At 35.1% G+C, this 24,901-nt stretch overlaps 1 protein-coding gene across 1 annotated transcript in view; it reads right to left on the bottom strand.

The window, feature by feature from the left end:
* LOC150109348 (uncharacterized) overlaps positions 1–24,901 on the bottom strand; it is a 233,482-nt gene that overhangs the window by 147,597 nt on the left and 60,984 nt on the right. The window contains exons 5-6 of the mRNA XM_090407573.1: positions 17,877–17,988; positions 543–597 (exon numbers count right to left, since the gene is read on the bottom strand). Of these exons, the coding sequence (XP_090263699.1) occupies positions 543–597; positions 17,877–17,988 (167 nt within the window). The remainder of the gene's footprint in view (positions 1–542; positions 598–17,876; positions 17,989–24,901) is intronic.

Raw genomic sequence — 24,901 nt, 5'->3', positions numbered from 1 at the left:
TGTTGAGGCCACAGAAAAACAAGAACTTGTTGCTTTCCATATGGGAGTCATGTTCATGAGTCAATCTCCTCCCCCCCTCACACACACACACACACACACACCCTGCATGTCCCCACTCTTTCATCTAATAACAAACCAAAAATGAAAAATGAAACATGCAAACACAAACACAAAATATCCCTCAACAACGAGTTCATCCAAACAATTCAAATCAAACATATTATTCCAAACTTACCAGGATTCCTACCAAAAAAAAAAAAAAATCATTTCCACATCCACTTCCCAAAAATCTAAGGCATAAATTCCAACATAAATGATGTTCATCACCACTTACAGACATCAAAACCAGACCTCCTTCTTTTAACAAAAATTCAAATTACAACTACATCAACCACAGTTCATCTTCAATGCTTAAATTATACGCTTCATGATTCAGCCGAGCATCTCTGCCTGATCCACTTAAATATAAATTATTAGAACAGGGGAAAAAAAACTGCTATTTTCAGAATTGAATTTAAAGATAACAGAAACTAATTACATACCTTGGACATTAACTCCCTGCACTTTCCACAAGGACCAATAAAATTCTTTCCTGCACTAAAACACAAAATAATCTGGATTAGTACTGATATACAAAATAAAATAAGCCATTAACAAAATTTAACATGAAATAATTAAAGTGTCTATATATGTGAACCAGTACTTTTTTGTAATCACACTTTTTGTAATCGTTACTACTGCTCTGTCACACTCAGAAAAGTCAATTAAAGGAACTTCATCATCATTATCATCATCAATTTCCTGATATGTACCCTCAAGGAAGGGGGGAGGGATATTCAGAACTATTATGACAGCACTACATGAATAAGGTTACATTATTAATAATTTCCTTTCAATAATTTTCCTCCAAATTAATCTATTACTTGTCAGTACTGCAATACTGTTGTATCTAACATTCCATGCTTCTAAGGCAATTCTGACTAAATCAATTAACCTAGACTTTGGTCTTCTTCTGGGTCTCTTTCCTGCTATCTTGGCATCAGAAACTCTTTTACCAACCTTTCCTCACCTGTTCTATTTAAGTGACCATATAGCTATTTTTTTTTTTTTTAATCTGCTAACACATTCTTGAACGATAATAATGTCAAGTTCTTTTCTAATATCTTCATTTTTAATATGATTCTGCCATTGATGCCATCAGTTTGCTCTCCTAATTTTTCTCAGAACCCTCATATCTGTGGTCTCTAATTTTTGATCAAGTGCTTTATTTCTAACCCAACTCTCAGATCCATAACTTACAATTGGTTTGAACACAGTCTTTTATACTGTCAGTTTTAGCGTTTTGGCTAATTTCTCTCTTACCAGCTTTACTTTTTCCGTTGTCTATTTCTAATTTGCTATCTTCACTAAAAACTGTACCTAAATAGCTAAAATATTTTACTTTTCTATAGGCTTGTACCAGCTTTACTTTTTCCATTGTCTATTTCTAATTTGCTATCTTCACTAAAAAAAACTACATAAATAGCTGAAACATTTTACTTTTCTATAGGCTCTCAATTGAGAATGCAGCTGAGGTTTTCTATGTTCCTGCCTATTTCCATAATTTTGATCTTTTTATTGCAGATTTTCATGGCAAATTTGTTACAAATGATATTCAATTTAGTTAGAGAATCGTGAAAACTTGCTCTAGATGTGTGTGTATTAGAAGTACAACATCATCTGCATAATGTTGTTCTTCTAATACATTATGTAGAAGTACGCCATTATGCTGATGATGTTGTAATTCTAATACACACACATCTAGTGCAAGTATTAGAAGTTCAACATCATCTACATAATGCAAGGAGCTAAGTTTGATATCCCAATTCTAATAATCAGGGCTAATGCCACTTTCTTTCATGATACAATCCATACAGATGATAAATAAGACTGGAGATAATGTGCATCCTTTTCTTACAACTGATTCTACATCAAACCATTTTTCTGTATTTCCTTCAATTGTAACTGCTAACTTACAATTTAAATATAGATTATGTATTGCTTGGTATAATTATCTATTTACTCCATATGATTGTAGTGTTTTGAAAAGCTTTTCCCTCAGCACCTTGTCATATGCCTTTTTCAGATCTAGAAAACTTAAATATAGATCCTTATCATATTCCCATAATTTCTCAACTATTTGTCATCAAGTGAAAACCTGATCTTGAAAACCTCTGTTTAGCCTGAATCCAGCTTGCTGTTCTCCGAATTTCTTCTCCACAATTTTTCTCAACCTCTTTTCAAGTATGCTTGCATAAATCTTACATGGAACTTACGAGAGAATTTCCTCTGTAATTCTCGCATTCAGCTTTATTCCCTTTTTTTATAGATGGGAACTATGAGAGCTCTATTCCAATCATCTGGAATTTGACCTTCTAACCAAGCCTGAATTATATAGTGTATCCACTGAAAAACTTTCATTCTTCTACTTCCCTATTTAAACTTTTCTGGTTGAATTTCATGTACATGAGATGCCTTTCCATATTTCAGGTTTTTGATAATTTTTTTTATTTCAAGTATGTAAATATATCCCTGCCTGCATTCCTGTAGGAAGGTTTCTACAACCTTGCCAACACAGCTTGTTTCATTTAACAGTCTTTCAAAGTAATTACTACAAACATCTAGGATGTCCTATCTTCAGTTTTCATGTCAACCTTTATCATCTTTGATTCCTTTCACAGTCCTCTTTCCTCTATTTCTAAGCTTTTTCGATAGCCTCCATAACACTTTGGTACCTTCCTGATATTTATTTTCTATGTTCTTACCAAAGTCTTCTCATGACTTGTTTAGCTAGTTTTATGCACTGCTTCGTTTTCTCACAGTGTTCTCTGAATTCTCTAAGAGCACAAACCAACTTACTTGCCAGGAACTTTCGGTATGATTTCTTCTTTGCCTGGACTATTTTTTTAATTTCTTGTGTCCACCATGGTGTTCTTACCTTTTTTTCCTGCTAGTCACAGTTCTATCCTTCATAAGAATGAAAAAAAACCATGGGTAGTAGGTAACTTAGCAACAAATTGCAATTAAATGCATTATATGGTGTTAGATGTTTCAGTGCAATCCCATTTCTAATAATTTTAATACCTTGTTTTAAAGATTTAGTTTGAGCTACTTAAATTAAGACTATTTTTTGACACAAGGTTCATTGACTGTGTTATTGCTCAAGATACAAGAGCATACAGAGGATCTGAAATTGGAAGTGATCATCACATAGTTTTAAGTAATAGTCAAAAATGGATAAAAATTAATATCCCATTGAGAAGAACAGTATGTAAAAAGTTTTAAAAATAATTAATATTGAGAAGCTTTCACAGTAAACTGTAGACTCAACTATACAAACATTTCTGAAGAAATAATGAAACAGTTCAAAAACAAAAATCAAATCTTGGAGTCTCACTGACAAACTCGGAAGAAAACATTGATTACTTTAGCTTGAGAGGCATGTAGCGAAGGTGTCTACAAGAATAGAAAATAGAAGCAATACTAAATTAATTACATGGTATTACATGCTCATGGCATTTGCATGCACAAATAGATGACTGTAGCCAGCTTGCTTCACAGAGTGGTTAGCATGTCTGCTCTCTCCACCCAAGAGGCTGTAGGTTCAAATCCATGCCAGGGGAATGGATGTTTGTGTCTGAACTCTTCGTGAAATGGGCATTTCAGATCCTACTGCTGCTTCTAGCAGAAGACTTCACTCCCAAAACCCAATGAGGTACAGGAGTTTAATAGATGACTGCAAAGTATCATAAACAATAACATTCCTTTCTGAAACAAAATTATTGTTCTTGCCATTATTATAATTTATAATTGTTATAAATTATCTGATGTACCTCTGGCATAGGGAATAGAAATGTTAATGTTGTGCATTTAGGGGGAGGGGGGTTAATGGGGCTAATGTAATATTTTATCTATTTTATAGGAATTGTAGCCGTTGGCCAAAAATGTATGCAGACATTTGAGTTCTGTGGACAGAGCTATATCGTTAAAACAAATGGCTCTGGCTCTGTGTGTAAGTGATTTTAAAATGCAATACTGCTGGACTGGATGAAGATGTGATTGTTTATGTAGGTATCTTCCTGTGGTGTGTTGGCTTTCTGTAAGTGAAAAAAAGATAGTGATCCATCTGAAAAGCAGGTGACTGATGTTTCAAAAAATGGTAAACAGTTATTAGATTCTTTTTCTACTTTGAAGTGGATTTTGGGGTGTTGGCTGTTTAGGTAGGTGACAAACACATCCAAGGTGTCTTGTCCATGAGGCCAAATTAAGCACATCATCACCATAGCATAACCACACTAGGGGCTTGTATGTAGCTGTGGTAAGTACTTTGTTTTCAAAGTGTTTCATGTAAAAGTTTGCTAAAGGGGGAAGGGGGGGGAAAACCCATGACAGTACCATTAATCTGTTTGTAGATTTTTCCTCCCCATATAATATAACCTGCATACATAGTAAATTTGAATAATTCAAAGATATCAGGGGGAAATTTAGACTTGATCAAATCAAGAGTGTCTATAAGTGGTACATTGGTAAATAAAGAGATGACATCAAAACTAACCGTTATGTCTCAATTTTTAAGGATATGATTTTTAACTAGATTTGAAATGGACCGTTTATACAAAAGTAGAGGAGATGCAAGTGGGGGGGGGGGGGGCAAGAAACTTGGCTAACTGTTAAGCAAGTTTATATGTGGGACTATCTATGCTATTGACTATGGGGTGTGGGAGGTATATTAGATTTGTGAATTTTTGGTAATCCATAAATATGGGGTGGTTTGACATGTCAATAATTTGCACTTTTTTCCTTTGGGACATAGTGGGGTCTTGATCTATAATTTGGTATGTAGAACAGTCACATAGGAGATCTTGAATTTTTCTGTTACAATCTTCTTGATCCATGATAACTTGCATTTCCCTTATCAGTTTTTGTAATAATATTAATTTTATTCTTATACAACTTTTTAAGGCAGTTATTTCTTTATGTGGTATATTGCTTTTTGGTGGTTTAGAATGCTTGCTATATCTAAACGCACATTATTGCCCATTGTAGGCAGCGTTCTTGGCTTCTTCAGTGAATACTTCTGATGATAAATTTACGATCACGCAGTCTTGTTGAAGTTGCGGTCAGAACATAGTATGTTGATGCTGTTGCAGGATTTCATATTTCTTCAGGTTTCTGCTTTTAACTTTTGTGAATTCTTTTTTTGCTGCAACTTAGGAAATGTGATATAGGACAGTCCACACTTCAGGATTAGTTCTTCTTGTAGAGCAGTGACAGAGCTGTTTAACTTACTAAGCTCTATGCGAGCAATGGCGATTTATTCTCGGAGAAGTGCTAAACTCACCCATCAGTAAATACGATGTGCCTTTGCCGATTTTAACTTTTCTTTAAATTTGAGAAAAGCAGGAATGATATTGCTGTCATGGCATCGTTTGAGGAAAGCTAACGTGTTCAATTTTGAACAGGTTAGCCTTCTTACTCTGTTCTTACTGATCTCATTAACTTTGTCAAGAATTTGTCCAAGTTCTTCCTTTTCATTACAAAAGAGTACTGTTCCTCAGTGTACCTCAGATTACTGATCAATCTACCCACCTATCCTAATTCCTGTCTTAAGCTCATTCAATGCTATACACATGTTGTTATTCTCAGCACAGATACTAAACAGATGAGGAGAAAGTAGACATCCTTGCTTAACCTGAAGCCAATCAGTCAATCCAACACCTGTTCTTACCGTGGCTTCTTGCTCCCTCTACAAGTTGGTTATCAACCTGGTAGTGTATTGAGAAAAACCCATCATTTTCATTACTTCTCACAGTTTCCCATGTTGTATGCAGTGAAAAGCTTCAGAGTAGTCTATGAAACATATTAAAAAAGAGAGTCTAAATTCTTTATACTTGTCACAATGATATGTTTAAGACAAAGGATCTGATCTCTGGTACCCTTACCTTTCCTAAAACTTGTTCCTCAAGCATCTCTGCCTCAACTTTCACCTCAATCCTATTTAGAATGATATTTATTAAAATCTTGTTTGCATGAGAGATTAAATTAATAATTCTATAGTTCTTGCAATCCTTCATATCTCCCTTCTTGTGTGGTGGTGTGAAAACCAACTTCTTCCAGTGTCTAGGCCCATTACTCAGACAGGCCAATCACAACTGACAACTATATGAAATACAACATTCAGTTTGTTGATTTAGTTAGCAGGATTGTGATTAATCTCTTGATATGTAGTTCCATGAAGAAGGAGAATATTTCAGAAGTGTCTATAGCCACAACAGGTCTTTTATCTACTTTTATAATTGCTGAATTATAAAATGCTGAATTGCTCTTTCATCTTACGGATTTTAGGACTTTAAATCTGAGTGGAGAGTTCGGAGAAGGTAGTTTGCCTTTGAGTAGTACAGACATAACATCATGATGGAGTTGGCTGGTATCATCACTTGTGAGGGAGGACAAGTTCCTCTTGATATTATGAAGTAAATCTAAATATGAATTTTTTTTTAGCCACTGTGGCAAAATCATATCGTTTGGAGAGAGCTGCTGTTTCTGTGGAAATAAGAGGACATCCAAATATGCTGACCACATATTTGTTTATAACAGAGTTGACAATAATTAGTTTTTTCTTAGACAGAAGAGAATTCAACTTGTGGTCAAGGATGCATCTATGTCTGCTGTTGAATCAGTAAAGATATTGTTTATCTGGAGATGTGGAAAACTATATTGATTAGTCAGTGTTCAGGATAGAGGATGTAGTCTCTATCCTAAATCATGGAGAAGAATTGGCCAAAAAGATCTCTCTCTCTCTTGCATGTAATTAGCTACAAGCTGCCAAAATGAGATCCTGCTGTCAATATTCACAATATATCTTGCAGCTATAAGAAACTATATCCTTCATCCTAAATGCTAACCTCGTCAATGTGATATTTATAAGCCTCTTCCAAAGAGAATTTTGACCCAGTACAGTGAATACCAATTCCATGCAATGCAGGAATCTCCAAATCAATTTCAAAGATCCTTAAAAGACAATTTAGTTCCGTGTTTTTTCCAGTTAATAGACTCTTTTCCTAATTACTTTCCAACAAGGATAAACAGACCCTCTCTCTTCCCTGGTGTTTATCAAGTTCAGTGAAATTGCATTATTTTTCATCCCAAAAAAAAAAGAAAAAAGTCTGAAAAATTTGGTTTGGCACAACATGGAGTGAAGATGGACCATGGTATCCTCTGGTCAAGAACCAGTCCTATTACATCAGTGTTAAGTTCGAGTAGTTGCTCAAAGAGAGTAGTGAAGTACTATTGCATCACCCTTAAACTTAAAGTAGAATGACTTTCTTACCTTAGCAAAATTTTGTAAGCATCAACATTATTAACGGCAAGCAGTAAAACTTTTTATTATATATATATACATATATATATATATATATATATATATATATATATATATATATATATATACATATATACATACAGTCATATCCAGAGTTACGCGGTTTCTTATATGTGCATATTCCCGGCCGGCTGCATTCGCCAGTGTCGCACATGCTGTGAACAAGCACTGACGTGTTTCGCGCGATCTCCATTCATACACGATTTTTACAGTCTACAAACCTTGCGATTGTTTAATGTTATGTTCTTGATAAAAATTTCATCACATAAAAAAGTCATCCAAAAGAAGCAAGTCTGATTCTTCTACAGCTAGCAAGAAAAGAAAAACATTGACTTTGGAAGCAAAACTCAACATTATTAAGGATTTTGAAGGCGGAATGAAAATTTGTGAGCTAGCAAAGAAGTTCGATCTACAGGAATCCACAGTTAGAACAATCATAAAAGAAAGGTTTACAGATTTTGGATGACATACATTCTAACGAGGAATGAATTGTAGCCACAAAGCAAGGAATAAAAAAAATCATTAGCTTGCTATGAAGATATTTTGCGTGACAAGAAAAAGACATTATGCCATCAGACGAATTTAGATTTTATGAAACCATCGACATCGAAATAACTTTCTTTTTTTTATGTTCGAAAAACTACAATTATGATTATATTTCTTAAAAAATATAGGTGTTTTTGTAAACCTTTCGTCCCAATTGTATGTTTGTATATATAAATTACATGCAAAATTATACCCCGAGTTATGCGAATTCGACTTACGCGCTTTTTGTTGGTCCCACCTGCCGCGTAACTTCGGGGTATGACAGTATGTATGTATATGTGTATATATATATATATATATATATATATATATATCAGTGCCGTCACATGCTCATTTCAATTGGGTGTGCTGTCATGCGAGTTATGCAACCTGTGCTACAAATTTCACGTCAAATTGACCGTATGCATGGGCGTGTCTGCAGAAAATATTTCGGGGGGGGGGGGGGGCAAAGCTTGGAGACAAATAATTACATCAATAAATTTTTATAATTATTAATTTAATTAAATAATCACATCAATAAATGTTTTTTAGCTTTTTTTATATAATTATTTATTGATGTAAACTATAAATACATTATTTTCATTTTGCATCACTTTTAATGATCTTTAATTCTTGGGTAAAAAAAAGGAATTCAGAATTAATAGTTTTTAGCACAATTTCGTATATAAAAAAAATTGACCGGCATATTTTATTAAAAATCAACTAATTAATTAATCCTAAATTAAATTATATCAGTTTAAAAGCAAAAAAATCATAAAACTAACAAGTAAAATAATATTAAATTATATACACTTACCTTTTAAAAATGTATTTTCTGTTTAAATTTGTTTCACTATAAATGTACAATTCACACTCCACTCAGTAACTCACTAGACACAGAGGGGAAAACTAACCGGTCACTGTTCACAAATCAGAAAAAGATGAACCAAAAACAGGAACACGTGTTTTATTGCTGCAATAAAACGTGTTCTATGGCTACCCCACCGTGGGCCGAAACAGGCCAACACATAATAAAATTTTAAGACAGACAAAGCCTTCCCAGTGTTGAGGATGTAAGATTACATATATCAATCAATTTTACGATTATAATTTGTGGAATTTTTTAATCGATTCCAGGGATAATGTCCCCCCCCACACACACACACAAACGCCAATGACCGTCTGGTTGCATTTTATCGATGCATGAAAGTTTTGAGAGGGCATAGCACATTAATTGGTCCAATGCAATTAATTGTAGGATAACGTTGAATACTTCTACGTAGAGTGGGGGAAAACAATCTGTTTTAGGATTTATTAGAAAACAACAATGAAGGAGAATGCTATATTTGGTTGGTATATTTGAAATACTCAAAGATGAAAATATGTGAACCATCATTTATAAGACATGTGAGAATAGGAAAGAATAAGTGCAAGTAGAAACGCTTTCATTAATGGTAAAGAATAATTAATAATTATCATTTGTGATATGTGTGTCCTATAAGTTGCTGGGTAGAGCAAATAGCACGATCCTATAAATTCTAAACATGAATAAGTGAATTTATGATAGCATAATAAAAAATAAAAATAAAAACTTATGAAGAGAGAGAGAGTATTGCAGGAATAAATATGGTTTGATGGAGCAGGAAATCATCTCATAAAATTTGTTGCACATGTTATTTGTATTTCTCTGGTTTGTGTATTTCGCTCTGTTTTCCAAGAATTTTATTTTGTTTACTGAGACTCGGTATACATAACATCTGATCATTATCGAAATTATCCACACTTTCGGGAATCCAAAATTCATTAGTTTTTTTTGTTTTTGTTTTTTTTTAGTATCAGCAGTTCTTCTGTCCTATCAATCTCACATATGCTGGCAGTTTGTTGTAGATTAACAATGTCTTATAATACACAGAATATTCATTTTTATTCAGGAATAGATATTTTTTACTGTCTGTTGTTTCCAAAGACTAGAATAAAAATGTCTCTATATACTGTTAAAAAACTTTGCAACCTCAGCAGATGCTATATTGCACAAGCAAAAGAAAAAACAATTAGCATTTTTCTCCTAACATCCACTTTCAAATTTCCACCATTTCTGCTTGTGGAAGTTCAGCCAGATCGTGGTTGGTCTTCAATTGACATCTTCTCATTTCTGAATTTGGAAAACCACTCGTAGACCTGCGGTTTACTTAATGTGTCATGATTAAAGGCTTACCAAAGCATAGCAATAGTTTTAGCTGCAGTTTTACCCAAAAGAAAATAAAATTTCATGTACACTCTCTGTTCCTTGTGGTCAGCCATCACACAATCACCAAACTTGCTTGTAAGCACTAACAAAAAAGCAGCCAGAACAACAAAACCAATTCACACAGGATCAACGCCACTTGCCAGACTGGCATGAGAAACTACACACTCACATTGCCTAGTGCATCATCTGTAACTAGAAAATGCATGTGCACCAAGTTCAGATTCCAGCTATATTTGGGTACACACTCATATATATATATATATATATATATATATATATATATATATATATATATATATATATATATATATATTGGGAAAGTAATTCTGATTTGGTCACTCTCCCCAATCAGAGGCAATGTTGCCTTGGTTACTGAAAGACCTTATGATTCTATAACCTGATCCAGCACTCTCAAACCCTGAGTCTAATCCATCACATGCAGTTTCAAGTAATTATCTATCATTAGCAATATTCTAGCATTATTTATATGCATAAATTGCAGTATTCCCAGGAATACTGCAATTTATGAATGTGTTAGCAGAGCTAATCTCAGGGATCTTAAGACACTAAATTTGCATCTTTTGGTCATTCTCACATTCACCCAGCTGGTGGGTGCATGCTTGCACACGCACACACCTGCATACATCCCCCCCCCCCGGCACTATCATCATCACCAATATACTGTTCCCTGACAATGGTGTAAAGATACCCTTCTTAAGATGCCTAACTCCAAATCTATTTAAGTGAAATCCAGTATAAGTTCTTCCATCCATCAAATTTAGTCCACAGGTCTACAAGCTGCATATTATTCTTTCTACACAACATATGCATGGACTCATTTGCAATAAATGTCTTCCATCTCAACTAGGCTTATGAGAGTGTAGCAGCAAATTCACAATTTCAATTCCTCTTTTTTGTGTCTACCAATAACTCTTGATTCATATCTTCTCTCATACCACATTTTTCACCTTTCAAGTTATTAGTGGTTGCCAAAACAATTCTTTTATCTAACATCTTTTCCTCCTGACAACTTCACTGATATTATCAATTTTCACACCATGAAAACATGATTTAGCCACTCTCAATTAAGTACTTATCTTATAATTGCACCTAATTTCTTTCTCTTCTCAATTCTGCCAACTGCCTGGCTTTCTACAAACGGTCAAATCCCATGTTTGTTCTGCAAAGGACTCCATGTTAATGTCCTATTGTTTTCATGAAATGGGGGAAGGGTGCTTAAGTGTCAAAGCTGTATAACTGAGAGGAGACCTCCACATAGCCTTTAAGGGAATGTGAAGAACTGACCAGGGCTTCTGACTTAATATCCTATCCTCACCTTCTAATGGTGTACCCTATTAGGTATCTACCTGGATAATGAACGAATGAGGATGGGCTGGCAATTTGGGATTTAGCCAACCAAACTGTATTCTTATATGGCTTAAAAAAAATATATAAAATGATGACACAACATGGTAAATTTCATGCCAGATGGGGCATCGCCCAGTTAAACAAGGGGCCCCCATTGTTTTTGCCAGGGAACCAGGGCAAACAGCGAAAAGTCAGCTACTGGAACAAATCTTAAAACACACTCTAACTAAACATTACCAGGGTTCAAGATTGGTACTATCAACATAAGAAGCTTGAATGGCAAAGAAATGGAGCTAGCTGAGGAATTAGATAAGTACCAGATCAACATAATAAGGGTGACTGAAACAAAAAACACGAAAACTGGTGAGATCTTTCTGAACAATAAATACAAAATGTTATATTCAGGAAATGACCATCAAGGAAAAGAAGGAGTAGCCATAGTATTCAACACTAAATACAGGGCTAATCTTTTTGAATGCAGGCAGTCTCAAGTAGAGCTAAGTGGGCAAATATCAAAATGGGGAACTCGACAATGAGACATTTGTGTCTACCACAGAAGGTTCTACTAAGGTAGAAGTGGAGGAATTTTTTGAGGCTTTACAGAAAGCAACTGACACAATGAAAAAGGAAAAGTTGGTTCTTGTTGGGGATCTAAATAGCAGAGTAGGAAATGATTGTCAAACATACAAAAATAATTTGGGAAAATTTGGAGAAAAGAGCAAAGCTAATAATAATGGCAAATACCTATTGGATTTCTGTTCAGGCCATGGACTGGTTATTACTAACACAATGTTCCAACATAACAATGCACAAATTCACATGGAGAGAAGAGGTAAGGAATAAGAAAAGTCTCATTGACTGTGTTATTGTTGATAGTGATGTTTTCTTCCTGGTGCAGGACACCAGAGTGTACAGAGCAGGGTTCCCAACCCCATGCCTGCGGGCAACATGGCGCCCGTCGACCAAATTGTGTGTGCCTGCCGCTGTTCAACCGTGTGCCGTATAGATTGAAATAATCATGCAACAATTCATGGCATGCTATATGACGCATGCGTTAATGACACATGACGAGTATTAAATGCATACTATGTAAAGTAGATGCGCATTCGAAGTTGTTCATTCCAGTTTAAGAACTGGAATATCATCATATTCTCCTAATTATGAAGCACTGGTCAATGAAATGCACTGCCAAAGATCACACTAACTTACATATATATATTTAAATTTTTATATAATGTAAACTTTTACATAATAAAACATTTGATTATAATGTAAACTTTGTATGTATTAATTTAACAAACGAGTTCAAAAAATTTGCTTGAAAAAGTAGATGGTGCCCATCGCCCTACCGATATTTTAGAATGTGCTCTAGGAAACAAAAATGTTGTGAACCCCTGGTACAGAGGATTTGAAATTGGAAGTGATAACCATTTAGTCTTGAGCAGGATAAAATTGAATTTCATATTGAAAAGAATAACATGTAAGAAAGTTTTAAAGCGAATAAAAGTTGAGCAGCTCTCAGATGTGAACTATAGACTAAAATACACAAATATTATTAAAAAAATTAAAGTTTGAGAATAGAAACCAAACCTTGTAGTTTCAGTGGAAAATCCTGAAGAAAACATTGATTGATTCAGCCAGAGAGGCATGTGGTGAGGTTGTCTGCAAGGATAGAAAAATCAGAACTCCATGTTGGACACAGGAAGTTAAAGAGGCAGTGAAAAAAAAAGAAGAAAGCATATCAAAAGTTCGTGGCAAATTCTGAAAGAGCCTGTGCTCTTAGAGAATACAGACAAATGTAAGAAAGCTAAACATGTGTAAAACTAGCTAAAAAAAGTCACAGGAAGACTTTGGTAAGAACATAGAAAATAAATATCAGAATATGGCAAAATATTCTGAAGTTTATTGAAGAAGCTAAGAAATGGAGGAAAGAGTGCTGTAAAAGGAAGTAGAGATGATAAAGGTGACTTGAAAACTGAAGAAAAAGATATCTTTGATGTATGAAGTAATTACTTTGAAAAATTGCTAAATGAAACAAGAAGTGATAGCACCATGGTAAAAAACACTAAACAGGCATGCAGTCAGGAATACATATCCATATTTGAAGTAGAAAAAGCCATCAAAAGCCTGAAATGTGGAAAGGCAGCTGGAGTAGATGATATTCAACCAAAAATGCTGAAGAATGGAGGTGTGAAAATCTTACAGTGGCTGCAATGCATAGTTCAGAAGGCCTGGACAAAGGAACAAATTCCAAATGATTGGAGTAGTGCTCTTATAGTACCCATATATAAAAAGGGAAATAAAACTGAATGTGACAATTACAGATGTATTTTTCTACTGAGTGTTCCTGGTAAGATTTATGCAAGTATACTCGAGAAATGGTTGAGAAGGATTGTGGAAGGGAAACTTGGCAAAGAACAAACTGGATTCAGGTCAAATAGAGGCTGTCAGGATCAGATCTTCAGTTTACGACAAATAGTTGAGAAAGCATGGGAATATAACAAAGATCTGTATTTAAGTTTTGTAGATCTGGAATAGGCATATGACAAGGTGCCAAGAGAGAGAACCTATTCAATAAGCTACAGTTATATGATGTCAATGGGGCATGATATCAAGCAATACTTAGTCTTTATTTGAGTTGTATGTCAGCAGTTAGAATTGAAGGAAGTACAGGAAGATGGTTTAATGTTAAATATGGTGTCAAACAAGAATGCACATTATGATTGGTTGCTAAAAATAGTTGGTCTGAATACAGCTCACTGCACTCTGATGACTATTCCTTATTTCTTTACATAAGAAAAATTATACAACTATCAGCAGAGTCAGCTTTAACTTGAGTAGTTATGATTTTTAGTGGAACCTGTGGCATAGTAATTAAATAATAAAGCAACATGTAAAAATCACAGTGATATTTTTAATTAGTAAAAGGACAGATATTTTATACTAAAATTAATAGTACATCTTCGGTGTCTGTAACAGTAATAGGAATGGAATACAAGCAAAACGTTCGGTGGATCACCTATTAAAATACAATTGTTACCACGTGCTAGAAAATAATAGAAATAACAAATTTAATCTATTAAGATAAATGGTTTTTTACATAAGATAAAAGTCTCCCAGATCTTTGAGAGAGACATACAGTAATTTCTATTTAAATTCGGTCAGTGTAAGATATTTTCACAACTTTCTTTGAATAAGCATTCATATTTGAATCTACATCTATGGAGGAGAACTGCTTTATCCCACTGGACACTATGAGTAGAGTCAATACTGTGCTCTGCCAGACCGGACTTCAGAGGTTTGTTATAATCAATATAATATTGATGTTCCTTTATTCTTTTTTCCAAAGAATGGCCAGTTTGTCCAAAATAAGAGACATCGCATTCGCAAGGTATTTGGTAAATGCCAGCCAAAGATAGAGAAGACAGTTTATCCTTTGTAGAAGGTAATAAAGAAGAAATTTTGTTGATAGGAATATATGTTGGAATCAATTGATACATTTTCAGAATTCTACCTGTAGGTTCTGAGATTACTGGAATGTACGGAATAGGAATTCTGTGGACTGTTGAAGAAACTGTAGGTGTTGGAACATAAGAGTCAAGTATCTGTTGGATTTGACTGGAGTTGTAATCATTTGATTCCATTAATTCCATTTTTTAGTTATTCAGGACTAGTTATACCAGTAGTGTTCAACATGCTAACAGAAACTCTGGATGACTAGCTCATGCTAAAATATACCTGTTGTAATGTAATTCAGAATATCTTGGTCAATTTAGTTTTCAATTACAGCATGAATTAGATCAGGACATTCCAGTTGAAAACTTAATTCCCAAATTCTGGAAAATAAGACTTTCCCTAAAGTTAAGCCCACACCTGCCATCTAATTTGCTTAGTTGTGTTGTTATGTGTTTATCAATGTAGAAGAATTGGCTATCCTTGGAAATCTTGTAAGAGATAATTGTTTTTTTAAACAAAATGAAAACAATTACTTTTATTAATATGTTATATTAATTGTTGATATAGTTAATGGAAAAATTTTCTTGCATGCCCATTATACATATATAATATATTTAAATTGTATTTATTTTATATTTGTATTTATTAATGTATTTAATAAATGGGGACTACCCATGGCTAGACCTTCCAATTGTTTGTATACTATGTTATTTACTTTGAATAAATTTGATTTCAGGCAATGATGAAACAACTGGGTGATGTCCTTAGGGAAGAGATCTTTTAGAATGTTGACCACCTCTATGACCAGTACATTAGTGAATAAGGACACTACATCTAGACTAGCCATAATGTCCGTTTGTGATATTTTGATACTCTTGATCAAGGTGGTGACAGGTAGCTCCCTGTCACCACAATGCGCAAACCTATCTATGGAAAAACTTGAAAAGGATATTTTTGTTTCACCATTTCACTTAAACCGTCAATTTGGTGGAGATATGTCGATGATGTGTTCATCATCTGGAAGGATACCATGGAAAACCTTCTCGTGTTTCTTAATAAAATCAACTCACTACATAATAAGATCAGATTCACAACGGAACTGAAGAAGAACAAAGAACTTCCCTTTTTTAACATACTGGTGAGGAGAGAAGATAACAATGTCCAACTGTCCATTTACAAGAAACCCACAGATACAGGTAGATATCTATATTATTCATCTAACCATCATAGATCACAAAAATACAGCATCATTCATATGCTCCCATAATAAGAGTCTTAAGGTCTATTTCGAAAGAAATAGATGTACAAAGAGAACTGTCACAAATAGCTAACACTCTATCTCTGAATGGATACCCTTCTAACATTTTAATCAAATTGCTTTTTAAAGACAACCTCCAACAACGTTGAACGGAGTCCCAATGTGTCCACAGCTGTCATTCCATATATTAATTCAGTATCCAAAAAATTGGCAAGAATGTTAAAAGCTCATAACATCAGAGTAGTTTTTAAACCAACTACCACGATCAGACAAGTCTTAAGATCACCCAAAGATGAAGTACCTTTCTTATTCAAATTTTCTGGAGTATATGAAATTCCATGCATGTGTGGCCTTTCTTACATTGGACAGACCTCTAGAAGTTTTGAAATAAGACAGAAGGAACATGTGGGGGAATGTCAATCACAATAGAATCATCACATCTGGTTTAGCTCATCATTTCTCAATATCAAATCACGTTATAGATTGGAAAAACAGTTCTATGCCTTACATCGAGAATGACTACAGACACAGAACTTTCAAAGAAGCAGCAGTGGTGCTACGCACAGGCAATAATTTAAATAGAAATCAAGGTGCTATTCTTAAAGACATATGGAAATATCTCATCAATTCTCTCAGCTTAACAGAACTACAATATGTGAAAAACTATACAACACGTGGTCATGTATGGGATTCTGACTGAAGCATTCGAACGCATGCACGCCATCAAACATGAATTATCAAATGTAACAGCCTAGCAGTTACTAAAGTGTAAGTTTCATGTAACTTGATGCGTTTGTTTTCACACCAGTACAGCCTTCAAAATGCTAGACAGTGGCTAGTGAAACTCGTTGGCTCTTTGTATTTTTAATCATTAAATCTTATGGTCTTTTAACAATAAAAGTTCTTAGTTTTAATACATTAGACCAAATACGTACAATTTGACTTCACATGTATAACTTCTCCTGAACAACACAAGTAAAACAGGTGAAACTGATAATCAGTGCTCCTATCATTACTTAAATACTAATATTTATAATATAACTGAGCATCAATACAATCCTGTACATCATCGTCATACTGTATATACATCATCTTCATCATGAAACATATAAATCAAAACTGCCATCTGGCAGTTTTGATTTATGTTTTAAGTTCTCGTACAAATGAAAACAAGTGTGAGAACTTGAAGATTTCTTGGCATGTGCCATGCACTTAGCCTAAATTTCTTTTACGTGCTAGATAAAAAGTTGTCAAGTGCCAAGGAAATCTTCTTGTGTGCCAACTTGGACATTGTGCCATACATTCAGTGATCCTAGACTGCAGGCTTTTTCAATGTTTAGTGAACAGAATTTGTATAGTTTTCCATTCACTAGATTGTATGTGTGAGAGCATGGTTTTTGGGAGTTATTATATTTTACATTCTACAAACTTTTTTTTAATTCATAGTTACAAAAATTTGTCTTACAAACTCACATAGGAATAAGCACCAGATACTTAGAAAGACAAATATTTATTATATCATTTGCGTATAGTCCCTGACAATGCAATTGTCTTTCAAATACTCCAAATTAAGAATTAAATAACTGAAGACAATTACTTACCTAGATATTGCAATAGCTAAAAACCTTGTATTCCCTTTAGCTATTGCATTAAGAATTGCTACTGTTTCTGCACAGACTGATAAACTAAATACAGCACTTTCAATACAGCAGCCTGAAAATAATAACACAAAATAAAATATAAACTTAAACATGCATGCACAAACATATATTCAAGACATCATTATACAGCACCTGCAAGGGGAGTCCAAGAATCAAGGAAGGGTCATTTTCAGTCACTCATGCCTAGATATCTATTTTCTTTCTGAATATATTAACAGAAGATGCAGAAGACTCACAACATTATATGGCATCCTATTCCACACATTCACCACGTTATGAAAAGACCTGGACCTCACAATACTTCTTCACAGATATGTAGCTTAAAGGTGGCAAGTTTTTTTTTTTTTCTTTTTTTTTTTTTATTTTTAGATAGAGGTATTGGAAGGTGGTATATGATGGGTGTGAACCTGTCAGATTTAAGGTGCAAGTGGTGTAACTCTTAAGGATCAGTCCTTGGCCCGAGATGTTCAACTGTTAATATAATGCAAAGACAGGCAGGGTTATCAAGGATGTTACTGAGATCCAACACTTACAGAATGATTTGAAGAGGCTGGTAATGTGGGAAAATGATAATGGCTATCAATTCAAAATGTTCAGCGATCAGTCCTTGGACCACTGTTGTTAAATCTATACACTAATGATAGTGGAAAGAATCTGACAGGAGATGTTTAACTGTTTGTTGGGAATACAAAGATAGACAATGCTATTAGGAATGTTACTGATATATATATATATATATATTTTTTTTTATTAGTAGTAGTACGGGCAACTCCAAGGAGTCCTTAGACTCATCAAGGGAGGCTCTAACATCATCTGGCATCTTATTCCATTCATCCACCACTCTCCAAGTAAAAAACCTAGCTCTAAAACCCTTGCCAACCACACTCTTGCCCATCATCAATGGATGGCCCCTAGTCCTCCCACCACCAGTCCTATTCTCAAAAATATCTTCTGAATTAATCTTATAGAAACCCTTCAGTAATTTGAATGTCTCAATCATATCACCCCCTCTTCCGCCTATAAACCAATGTCTGCAACCCACAAATCTTCAACCTGTTCTCATAAGGTTCATTCCATAGACCTGCTATCATCTTGGTCACTTGCCTCTGGATCCTCTCTTCCTCCTCCCCATCAAGAAGAAACCCTGGCACCCAAATTTGGGCACAGTAGTCTAGGTGGGGTCTTATCAAAGCTCAATACAGAGGAACAATAACCTGTTTGTCTCTGCTTGTCAAAGTATTTTTCAGCAACCAAGTGATTTGATGAGCTGATTTATCCACTTCTGCGATGTGTCCCCTAAACTGCAACTTCCTATCCACCAACCCTCTCAAATCCTTGGCCTCGTCAATCTCCTGGAGTACAGTTCCACCAATGTGGTATACTGCTGCTAATCTTTTCACCCCAAAATGCATAACCTTACACTTTGCCACATTAAATTGACATCCATTCTCCTTATCCCAGTCCCCCAATCTATCCAAATCATCTTGCAAAATTTTGACATCATGTACATTCACTATTGCTCTACCCAACTTTGCATCATCAGCAAACAAATGAATAGTTCCTCTCCGATCCTTTCCGATATCATTAATGAACAAATTAAATAGTAGTGGTCCAAGAACTGAACCCTGTGGCACACCACTAGTCACAAGCCGTCTTGTGGACTCTACTCCTGAAAAAACTACACTCTGATATCTCACCGTCAACCACCCTCCTATCCATATATCCATCCCAATATGCTGCAGTTTACTGATTAGAATTCCATGTGGTATCCTGTCAAAGACCTTAGCAAGGTCCAGTAGGATCACTGTAAACCCATTACCCTTATCCAGTTCAGCTGTCCCTGTTAAAATGTGAGCAAGTTACTGAGGCATGATCTACCCTTCACAAAACCATGCTGTCCCCCAATACAGTATCCCATTTTCATCTATCCATTCCTGTATTCTCCTCTTGACTATTTTCTGCAAGACCTTGACAACAATTCCTGATATGCTGATCGGTCGGTAATTTACAACAGCAGTCTTGGAACCTCCTTTATGCAGTGGAACTATTTTCCCTTCTTTCCACCCCCTTGGGATTAACCCAGACCGAGACTCAAATTAAACAAAATGGTCAAGGGCACTGACAATTCTTGAGCCGCTTCACGTACGACATGAGCTGGTATACCATCCAATCCCACGGATATATTGACATTGAGGTTTTGTAATAGACTATTCACCTACACTTCATTCACCACCATTCCCATATAAGCTGTTGGTTTCTTCATTCCTGCAATGTCACCACGTGAATGATACACTCTTGCAAAGTGCTCTCTCAGTAATTCGACTATATCAACTGATTCGGTTACCTCCCTACCATCAGCATTCTTTAAAATCATTCTACCGTATACATTTTTTCTTTTACTTGCAACATATCGAAAAAACTGTTTGGGATTCTCTTTAGCCTACATGACTAATTTTCTTTCATAATCTGCTTTTGCTTTTCTTACCACACTCGTCAACCTTCTGGCCTGTGCTTTATACTGTTCATGTGCCTGCAGGTCACCTTTCTCCTTAAATTCCCTCCACAGTTGTTTCTTTTTTTGCAGCTCAAGCTTAATGGTGTTATTCATCCATTTAACCCCTACTTGATTTACTATTTGGACTCTAGGTATACAGTCAGCCATTGCCTCCTGCAAACACTACTTAACCACCTCCCATCCACTATCAACATCCAGCCCTTGCAGTTTTACATGCCATGGCACTGAACCAAGCAAACTCATAAGCTTGTCATACTTACCAGCCTGATAATTCCACATGTACCCTGTCTTAATTGAAAATTCCACGCATTTAGCAACCTCCCAAGTCAAGACCCTATGATCACTCTCACCAATTGGTGGCAATGTAGTCATATTTGTTACAGCCAAATTCTCAGATGCAATTACTAGGTCAAGCACTCTCTGACCCCTAGTATTTTCCATTACATGCTGTAGCAGATAGTTATCCCTTAATAACCGCATAAAATCCAATTCCTTCCTCTCATGTGTCCTCTCCTCCTTCCAATCAATATTACCATTGTTGAAATCCCCCATAATAATTACCCTCCTTCCATCATTTCTTCTATTTGCTTATGCATACTATCTCCACCATCTATTCCATCACCTGGTCTATAGCAGGACACAATCGTATATTTTGTTCTGCTAGTCTCAATCTCACACCAAATAGCCTCAAATGTGCTCTTTTCTCTATCCTGCAGTGCAACTTCTATTTTCCTTGGCTGCAGTTCATCAGCTATCATCAATAACACTCCTTGCCCATTTTATTTCTCCTGAACACACTATACCTGTCACATTCAATCCCACTAGCTATATCATCTTCTGTCAGCCATGTTTCACTAATGCCAATAACCTGTGGCCTGGAAGAGCCAACCAAGGCCAAAAATTCTTCCTTCTTGTTCCTAATACTCCTGGCATTAGTATACATGAAATGCAGAAGGCCGTTAGTCCCACCCCTATTTTGATGCCTTATACTAACTATCCCATTCTGATTAGTTGTCCTTCGTACTTGCTCAGGCATATTAGACACATTCATACACTCAACTGCCTCCCTAGAGTCTGCATATCTACCCCCCCCCACCCTTAATAACTCTAGTTTCCCTGATTCTGCACTTCCACTTCATTCAACAACACTTTTTCAAGTTCTTCGCACACCAAATCCATTCAATTGCAAACCATCCATCTTATATAAATCCATCACTTACAGAATGATTTGAATGGGTTGGAAATGTAGGCAATTAATAACAAAGTGTTCTAGGATAAGGGATCAGTGGCAGCCATTCCACACAATTTCACCATATGCTATTAGAAGACCTGGACCTCACAGATATCCAGCTTAAAAATGGTAAGTTGTTTCATTTTTTCTATTAAATACAAGTATCAGAATGTGGTATATGGTGGTATATATGATATACCACCATATATCATCCACTCAGGTTATTTCAGTTGGAAAAACAAAATCAACAAACAAATTGATGGCACTGCCATGGGTAGCCCTCTGTCTCCACCTTTGGCAAACTACTATTTGAAACAATTCGAAGATACTATATTCTCATCCATTCATCCTTAACCAAACCATCTCTTTGGTACCATTACGTTGATAATGTTTTTGCTGTTTGGCCACACACTGAAGATGAACTCTCCACTTTTCTACAACGGATAAATAACCTTCACCCACGCATCCAATTCACTACAGAAAAAGAAAACTCTGGTACTTTACCATTTCTGGACATCCTCCTTACTAGAACGTCTTCTGGTACCTTATCTACAAGCGTCTTTCGAAAACCCACTTTTACTGGCAGATACATTCGCAAAAAGTCTGTGCACCACATGTCTCAAAAATTCGGCATTCTTAAATCTCTAATTCATAGAGCATATAAAGTTTGCTCTTCCCCAATAATCTTACAACAAGAACTTTCCATCATTAAAAAGTTAATGGAGGTCAAATGATTACAACTCCAATCAAATCCAACAGATACTTGACTCTTATGTTCCGACACCTAAAGTTTCTTCAACAGTCTGCAGAGTTCCTATTCCGTACATTCCAGGAATCTCAGAACCTATAGGTAGAATTCTGAAAAAGTATCAACTGATTCCAACATATATTCCTATCCACAAAATTTCTTCTTTATTACCTTCTATAAAGGATAAACTGTCTTCTCTATCTTTGGCTGGCATTTACCAAATACCTTGCGAATGCGATGTCTCTTATTTTGGACAAACTGGCCATTCTTTGGAAAAAAGAATAAAAGAACATCGATATTATATTGATTATAACAAACTTTTGAAGTCTGGTCTGGCACAACACAGTATTGACTCTACTCATAGTGTCCAGTGGGATAAAGCAGTTCTCCTTCATAGATGCAGATTCAAATATAAACACTTATTCAAAGAAAGTTGTGAAACTATCTTACACCGACCGAATTTAAATAGAAATGACTGTATGTCTCTCTCAAAGATCTGGGAGACTTATCTTATGTAAAAAACCATTTATCTTAATAGATTAAATTTGTTATTTCTATTATTTTCTAGCACGCGGTAACAATTGTATTTTAATAGGTGATTCACCGAACGTTTGCCTGTATTCCATACCTATTACTGTTACAGACACTGAAAATGTACTATTATTTTTAGTACAAAAGATCTGTCTTTTTACTAATTAAAGATTTCACTGTGGTTTTTACTTGTTACTTTATTATTTAATTGGTATATATGATGGCCCATTGTTGGCCAATCTACACATTGATATTGGAAAAAATCTGACAAGAGATGTTCAACTGGTTGCTATTAATGCAAAGATAGGTAGGGCTATCAGGAATACTACAATATCCTGATATTGTAGTATCACAGCACTTACAGAATGATTTCAATAGGCTGAAATATGGGTGAATGATAATGGCTATCAACTGTAAGTGTAGTTATACACTTTGGCTTAATGAGATTTCCAACATCATACTACATTATGTGCTACAAGAAACTGATGATGCCAGTATTTCTGGAATTATCATGGATAAGAATTTGAAGTTCAAAGGTCACATAGTTGAATAGTGAACAAGGATGGGCTGGCAATTTGCAAAATGATGGTACAACATGATATAAATTCATGCCAGCTGGGGGTGTCGCCTGGTTAAACAAGGTCCAATTGTTTTCATAAGGAAGCCAAGAAGAACAGCAGAAAGTGAGCTACTGAAACAATTCACAACTTAACATCGATGCAAAAGAAATGGATAAGTACCAGATCAACATTTTACGAGTTATTGGAACAAAGTAAACAAAAACAGGTGAGATTTTTCTAAGCAACAAACACAAGATTCTATATTTGTGCAATGATGATAACAGAAAAGAAGGAATAGCTATGGTGTTCAACACTACATACAAGGATAATCTTCCTGAATGAGAGATTCTGTGGTATTCTGTGGTATCACATAGATTATATCTAATATTATATAAAAAATATTAGAATGGAGAACCGGACAATAAGACTTATTCATGCATATGGTCTCACAGAAGATTCTACTAAGGAAGAATTCATATTTATGAATTTAGGGATACAAAACACAAGTGTTGAAAAGATTATTTTACTAATTATTAATAAAATAAAAACTTGATGTTTTGACCCCTGTACTGAGGTTATCATCAGAAGGATACGTGTGTATAGGAATCAAGTTACATGCTGTTGCACTCCATAAAGGTAAATTAAATCTATTGTTAACTAATCTTTTTCTTAGCTTGACCTCTAGTGATTAAAAAAAAATTTTTTTTAATTAAAAAAATAGAATAAAATAAAAAAATAAATAAAAACTACAATAAACTCTGCTATTGTAGTTTTCATGTCCTCGAGTACTAGGATTCTTCTCGAATTGTACAGTTCATGTTGCTATTGAATGTTCAGGAATAACAAAAAAAAACACTTCATGAAGTCTTCTTGTATTGAGATTTTTCTTTGTGGTCGCTATGGAGGTTGCAGATGGGTTCTCCACATTCTTGGAATTTTTAGAACCATCGTTTTTATTCAGATTTGCATTATGTTTGAGAATTTCACATGCTTCTTTGAATTTCTGCTCGAAACCAGGTTTTGGTGCGGTGTAGGGACTTGGTACCTTTCCAATCAATTCTGTGGTATGTTTGGAGTAAGTAGTCAGAAAGGCTGGTTTTTCCAAAATGGAGGTATTTAATGTGTCGTTTGTGTTCATCCTTCCTGATTGGGATGGTCTGCCCTGTTATCCCTATGTATGGTATGTTACATGTGCATTATTTTGTAAACCGCTGGGTGGGCTAGGTGTGGCAGGAGATCTTTGGAAGAACTGAGTAGGTGTCTTAATTTTGTCGGGGGTTTAAAGATAGTTTTGATGTTGTATTTGTGTAGTGTTATGTCTATTTTTTCAGAAAGGCCTCTAACATATGGTATGGCAATAGCATTCTTGAAATCTTTTTT

The sequence above is a fragment of the Typopeltis vanoorti genome, chromosome 2, assembly GCF_054136105.1.
Source record: "Typopeltis vanoorti isolate ZY-2024b chromosome 2, IOZ_Tvanoo_1.0, whole genome shotgun sequence".
NCBI lineage: Eukaryota > Metazoa > Arthropoda > Arachnida > Uropygi > Thelyphonidae > Typopeltis > Typopeltis vanoorti.
Note: the sequence above shows the minus strand (reverse complement) of the source record. Positions and strands in the feature narration are given on the sequence as shown.